The 7,635-nt window shown below is 33.4% G+C and overlaps 1 protein-coding gene across 1 annotated transcript; it reads left to right on the forward strand.

Moving 5' to 3' along the window:
* The first annotated feature begins 496 nt into the window (after window positions 1–496).
* Window positions 497–1,444, forward strand: LOC113360034. The gene has a single exon (XM_026603586.1). It carries the CDS (start codon window positions 497–499, stop codon window positions 1,442–1,444), a length of 948 nt encoding a protein of 315 aa, XP_026459371.1.
* The last annotated feature ends 6,191 nt before the right edge of the window (window positions 1,445–7,635 follow it).

Genomic DNA, 7,635 nt, shown 5'->3' on the forward strand with positions numbered 1-7,635 from the left:
ATTTAAAAATAAAAATGGACAATGGTTTGGAAATTGGAGACAATCCTCTGTTGGGTCAGGCTTAAAATGGGCTTGGAATTCTTTAAAAGAAGACATAAGATGGTGCTTGGGTGATGGAACAAATACTTCAGTCTGGTTTGATACATGGTTTGGAACACATCCTCTTATCAACGACCTGGGCTATACAAATTTTGTGAAAAACATTATGCAGATGAAAGTTGCAGAACTGTTAAATGGAAAAATCTGGAACATTCCTATAGAACTGCAATCTGTGTTGAATATGGAAAGAATACCAAATATAGGTGAAGGTGTTGATACAACAGTGTAGTGTGGAAATGCAAGTGGTAAATTTAGTACATCAATGGTTGTGGAAAAAATAAGGCTAAAATAACAAAAACCTACATAGGCATCGGTTTTATGGAAACACTTTTTACATCCTAATATTGCTTGCAATGCTTGGAAACTGCTGCAAGGTATATATACTGATGATGAAACAATGAGGAAGCAGGGCTATGAAATGCCATCCAGATGTTGTGTATGTGTTGAAGAACAGGATAGTATGGAGCATACCTTATGGAAGTGTAACTTCAGTGTGAAAATTTGGGACTGGTTGTGTGCCATTTTTACCTTTCCCAGACCATTATCTTTCAGTGATATCTGTAAAGCTGCTAGAAATCAAAGTCCCTTGATAAAAGAAGTTTGGGTCACAGCTGCATGTGCTACAATGAGAGAGTTATGGTTCCAAAGAAATGCAATATTTTTTGAAGAAGGAAGACCTAATATAAACACATTTAAGTGCAAAATCTATCAAGTGGTACATGAAGGAGGAGGTAGAATGAAAGGTAATAGATGGGGACAAGATTATGATTCTCGGATTATAACATTCTTCAAATTGGGTACCAGGTATATTAAATTTACTTGCATCAAAGAATGTTTTTGGCATCCTCCTAAAGAAAATTACATACAATTTAGATGTGATGGTGCTTCTTTTGGCAACCCTGGAAATGCAGGATTTGGAATAATTGCTAGGGATAGTAACTGTCAAGTAATTGGTACATTATCAGGTGGAGTGCGGATAACAACTAATTTCATTGCTGAGATTTATGCAGTTCTGTATGCACTAGAATGGGCAGTCTATCTACATCTTAAGAAAGACATTATAAGATCAGACTCTAAAGCAATTATCATTCTAGCTGACAATAACAGAGCACCTTGGTATATCAGAGCTAGATGGCAGGCAGTCATCAAACAATTTGAAGATGTTATTTTTCAGCACTGTTACAGGAAAATCAACTTCTCAGCTGATTCATTAGCAAAGAAGGATGCAACTTTGACTGCAGGAGAAAGAATTTGCCACTTGGGGAGACCTCAAACCTTGAAGAGAATTGAAACGCCTGACACACCATATTACAGATTTGCTAGGTTGCTCCTTATTTTAGTCTGATTCATTTCCTTTTGTCAAAAAATATCAAAGTTGGTATAACTTTTAGAGTTGTAATTTTTGTATAACTTTTGTTATTCATTTAATAAAAATATGTTCATTTTTGGCTAGTGAATATGGTCATATGGAGCATTTTTCATATGCGGTATATGTACCGCACAACGGCTGCTCTAAGCAGCTCGTGAGGTGCATGCGGTTTGCTTTAGATGGTAAATTAGTAATTAATAGGTTAACCATCCACACATGGCACGCCCTAAATCCGAGCAGTCTATTAATGTTTGTGAACGTTTGGCCCATCTAAGGTTTTGAAAAGGGAAAAGTGAAAAATACTAGAACCCCCTTACTATATGGGTTCAATATATAGAAGCCCCATTAAATGGATCATACACTGTCAACTCCATACTTTAGGAAAATGATATTGCTAGGCCCAAAATATCAAATTTTCTTCAGATCCAGCCCATAATTAATTATTATTAATTTCAATAATGACAACACTACCCTTTTGAATATATACAAGAGAAAAAAACATAATAGATTTTCAGAATTCAGAATTCATCTCTCTCTCCTCCGGACGAGTTTTTCTTCTGCAAAAATAGTTTCTGGTCAGATTTTTCATTTTCAGATCAAAGAAGATTTCTCTGTCGAAATCAAGTTCTCAAACATAAAAACATCATCCAAAACTCTTGTTCTTGAGGTTGCAGTGCATATTGATGAAGAAATCTTAATCAAAATTGTCATCAACAACTAGAAATGAAGGTTTTAATCATCAAATCATGATGAGAAAGATAAGTTTAATATATCTTCATCTTTTCATTTGATTTCAACTTCTAGTTTTTTGATTTCCAAATCAATATCAGAAATAAAAATATTCTCGGTTTATTATTGAAAACCAAATCGATATGATTTCATTTAGAAATCCGTATTCAAAATATGATTAGAACAAAGATCTATAATTATTTCATCTTTATCTCTCTTTTAAGATCGAAATTTCCGAAAAATTTTGTAAACAAAGTTTCTAGGGTTTTGAATTGGAATTCGATTTAACTTTTAATTTATATTTCCGATCGAAAATCTAGGTTTATTTATGAACTCAGAGCATCTTAATATCCGTAACCCGTCAAATGAGATCGGAGAGAGGAACAACACATTTTTTCTTGAATCAATCGATTCATGTATTTTGAATCTAGGTACGTTTTTGTTTGTTATTGTTGATGTTTTTCTTGTTGTTGTTTGAGGTTCGATTGGTTGTTTTTTATATTTCAATTTTGATTTTACAGGGATGATTAATGGCAGTGGTAATAATTTTCATGGGTACATTGAATAATAAGGGGATATAATTGAAGGATAATGTGACATGAAAGAGGATGAACCGATTTTAGTTTCTACTGCTGGTGTTACTGGTGGTGGTGGTTGTCACAGGTAATTAGCTGGTTTTAAGAACTGAAACATATATCTAATCTTGAGTATTTGTATAAATTTTTGTTAATAGTTTATGTTCTCACAGAACATCCATTAGTGATGACATGGTTCATGGAACTAATTACCATTCTTTTGTTGTTATATTCCCTTTCCTGCGGATACCGGAACATCCATTTGTTGCAGGCGGTAAATTATTGCAGGTAATTTATGTTTAGAACTAAATTTCTCCTTCCACTCGGCAACAAAATCTCGTTGTTCCCATTCACGTACTAGATCCATGACACCATTGTCAGTAATTGTAAAAGATGGAGCACCACGATCAAACATTAACTCTTTTCTATCTTCAGTCATTTCTCATTTTTGAGTGTATTGTCCTCATTTTTTATGGTCATGGAAAGTAATAGTCACTGACCTTGTGTATTATATTGTTAATATAAGTTACATCAAGGTTAAACATTTCTATGTCTTTCTGCAAGGTGAGAGTTCCTTGTCAACCCTGTGTTGTGGAGCAATAAACTTAACAGTAAGCTACTTGGCATGAGCTTCTCATGACATGGAGATGTTTCTCCTAGTCTGCTACAATGGTAAGTAGCTAAGAATAATAATAAGACACAAAGAACACTTGCACCTACACTCATTCTACTAGAAATCATTTTTCACATGACCTAGGAACAATGCTAGACTATTTTTGCGTTAAAAACTCCACGCAAAGTGTTTGAAGGGAACCAAGCAGGCTACCTATTTCCAAAGGACTGGTGAAGGAGTTTTATGTGGTATGGGTGGGTGAAGCATAAACGAAGGCAAATTACTCTTTCCCCAACCTTTATTATTGCTGGAACTTGAGTTTCAATGTTGAGTTACTTGGAAACTTAGTCTAGATGATAAAACCTTAGCACAACCTACGAATTTGTTTTTCTAATGTCTGGAACATATGTACGGTTAAGGATATAAATCGAGATCTAACCGTTAGAACTCAGTGAAATTTGAATATGTTATACTAAGATTTGTCAGGAAAACTCGTCTAAAATTTCAGGATAATCGGACCAAGGAAAGTGGCAGAAACTGCTGTGTTACAGAGACACATTCTGTAGAACTTGTATAACGTGGCAGAGTTTCGAGACCTCTAATTAAGCACTTTAACTTCATGGTTTTGTCTGAGTTTTGGATATGTAGAACCCATTTATGTGATGATTGATATGTAAAAGTTTCAAAACAAATGGATCATGGTAAGTAGCCCAAATGGGAAATTTTCTACAGTTATATCTGTCAGAATTCAGTCCCGTTCGAATGTGTAAAATCAGTCGTAGATTGATATTAGGTTTTTGGCGGTTATGTGCCCGTATTTTGTTGTAGATTACTAAGCATGAGTTCTAGTAACGTATTAATTACTGCGAAATATCCTGCACAGGCTACAAAACCTGAAGGTGTAGTTGAAATGATGCTTTGTGCAGTTTACTAGTAGGTTCAATCTGATATTGTGTTGGTTAGACTAGAAGTTTATAATGTATTGTGTTTATCAGATTAAGAATCTAACAGATTTGATATGCTGGCTAAAACTCAAGTAAGACATTCTCCGATATAAAAGTAATCGTTTCAATTAGTTTGTCGATCTTAACGTTGATAACTGCTCTAGGTTTTCAAGTACTGCTTTGATCAAATTTTATGCAAATATTGATAGATGATAAATATATCTTAACTAGTTTCAGTTTTTGAACATCTTATTCAGGTTATTCATAGAAAGAATAAGAATGTCATCTCCTTCTATTCAATGCCTTGGAAAGTTTGTGAGGGAGTTCAAAGGGCTGGGATGTCAAATACTACAAGGTTGCCTTGTACTACTCCTTGAGTAATCTACTTCTAGTTACACAATCTAAATAGATGTGTAATTTCTAGTTACACATGCTAATTAGATGTGGAACTTTTACTTACACATACTGATTGAATGTGTAACTTCTGGTTACGTAGATTTTACTTACACATATTAATGGTTGTTAATGATTAAAAATGATTGCATTCTTTCCATTAAGGTTGCATTCTTTTCATTCTAAAACGTGCGTATAATATGTGAATGATAGTATGGTATCAAAAGTGTATCTAATCGATTTTAGTTAAGTTTCTGCATGTTTTGGTTCTATGCAGGATGATTATAAATGAATGGTATTTACATGCCTTTGGGGATTGGCTATTTCTGGAGCAACTGACTGGGTATGGATTATGCATTTATTTACAGGATTACAGGTTTAGGATGCAGAAGTTAGGTACTATGACATGCATGTGTAACTCCCAGTTACACTAGAAGGATTCATGTGTAACTCCGAATTACGCATGGATGTTGTATGTGTCTCAGCTGATTACACATGCTTGTTTAGGGGTGTTTTGACTATGGTACTTCAATGTTTCTATGGAAGTAATTTCTAAATAATTGTAACCTTTTCTATATCAATTGATGTCTATGCAGGTCTCGATGTGGTTTGCGCGAACTGATAAGAAACTAGCTTACCAAGATAACCAATATTCTTGCAGTTTATGGCTGGATAGATAAGGATGTTGGCTACTGTCCAGGTGAGAAGTGATGACTTTTAGCTCTTTTATAGTTGAAAATGTGTTCTTTATATGGATGTGTAACTCGCAGTTACACAAGTCAGGTGCATTTGTAACTCTCAATTACACATGATATATGCATGTGTAACTCCTAGTTACACATACTATATGCATGTAACTCCTCTTTACACTAGACAGATGCACGTGTAACTCCTAGTTACACATGCTAAAATAAACAAACTTGCAACCAAAAAATTCCACATGCTAGGTATCCAAGTCATATGCATGTGTAACTGTCAATTACACATGACAGATGCATGTGTAGCTCCCAGTTACACATGCTAAGATAGGTTATCATGTGTCTTTTCTGTGATCTTTGTTCTATAATTTTGCCTTACAATTGTTCTATAATATTATTATTTTTGCTTTTTGTTCATCCAACGTAATCTATGGATGTTTACTTCGTTGTAGATATGCAAGCATTTTGGAGGGAGGAAGACAAGAAGGAAAGGCAAATATTTAAACTTCATAAAAGCACAAATCAGACGTCAGACGCATGTGTAACTCTCAATTACACTAGATAGATGCAAATGTAACTCTCAATTACACTAGACAGATGCGTGTGTAACTTCTAGTTACACATGCTAAGAAATTATTGTAAATGAATATTAAAGTAATACATGTATTTTTTGTATGTATTCTTTTTGATGTCTATTTTTTTGATGTGTAGCTTTGCATTACACATGGCATAAGGATGTATAACTTCAGGATACACATGCCATATGCATGTGTAACTTCTGTTTACACATTCACACTGTATTTTAATAATTTTGGGCCTAGATTTAAATTTTGGGCTTAAATTTAAATTTTATTTAATTTGGGGTTTGACAATATATAAAAGGGCATGGATGTCTTTTAATAACTTGGTGCCTAGATTTAAACTTCTTTTAATTAAGGGCATTATATTATGGGTTATCCATGGGTTGGGCTTTAGCCTAATTTTCCCTGAAAAATACTAGAACCCCCTACTATATGGGTTCAATATATAGAAGCCCCACTAAATGGATCCTTCACTACCAACTCCATACTTTCACTTTTTAATATTTCTAGGCCCAGAACTTTAATTTTTGGGTCCAGGTTTTGAATTCTTCCTGATTGCTGACGTCAACAATTTTTTTAGTAAATTCAAAAATACCAAAATTAACCTCTAGTATTTATATTCGTTTTATAACAGAAACAGAAAATCAAATCAGTTTTTTAGCTCTCTCTTCTCTCTGCTCTCGTTTATTTTTTCTTCAAAAACAGAATTAGATTTTTTTCTTTACACGAATCGTTGCATTGAAGAACAAGGATTTGTTTGTTTGCTGTTGTGTTGAAGACGAGAGGAAGAACAACAATTCGTTATTTTTTTCTCTCAATTTGTTGATGTTATTCACTGGATTGCAGATCTGACGAGATTGAGACAATGCATTGAAGAACAACAAATAGGTTTATATAAATTTATCTTTTCTGTTTGTATCAAATAGGTTTGATTCATTAGTTTTTCTGATCGATTTTTTGATTTCGATCTTCTACTGATTTTCGATTTTTATTTTGTTTCGATTTTGTTGAGTCTGTGAAGAGTAAGAAGACAGGTTGGAATAGAGAAATCAACAAAGGTGTGTTTTCGATCTAGTTTTCAATTCCATTGATTTTCGAATTTTATGATTTGGATCTAGTTTTTTAAGTTTTTGATTTGGTTGATAGTGAGCATGATTTGGTTGATACTTACAACAAGATTGGTTGATACTGAGAAGAGGAATAGAAAAAACATTGTTTCAGAATAAAGAAAACAACAAATCTAGGTAAGAATTTTATTTTGGTTTGATTTCAAATCTTTTTTCAATTTTTTTTTAATTATTTGTTGTTCTTGCATGTTCGATCTGAGAATTTGTTGTTTACTTTTTGTTGATACTGAGAGGAGTATGAAGAAACAGTTTTGTTTCAGAAGAACAACTTCAAATTGATGTAGACATGTTTTTTTTTTTGTTACAGTATGTGTAACTTGAGGTTACACATATATATCTTGTTGTATTTTACATGTGTAAGGAGGATGAAGATACAATTTTTTTTCTTCAGAAGAACAACAATTTTGTTTTAGAAGGAAAACAATTGATGTAGAGATGCTGCTTTTTAGTTACAACATGTGTAACTTTAGTTTACACATATATATCTTGTTGTATTTTTAGCATGTG

This window comes from Papaver somniferum, chromosome 3 (genome assembly GCF_003573695.1).
Source record: "Papaver somniferum cultivar HN1 chromosome 3, ASM357369v1, whole genome shotgun sequence".
In the NCBI taxonomy this organism is placed as follows: Eukaryota; Viridiplantae; Streptophyta; class Magnoliopsida; order Ranunculales; family Papaveraceae; genus Papaver; species Papaver somniferum.

What these genes read in the sequence shown, in the direction of transcription:
- LOC113360034 (XM_026603586.1), top strand. Translation starts at nt 497, where the DNA reads ATGAGGAAGCAGGGCTATGAAATGCCATCCAGATGTTGTGTATGTGTT.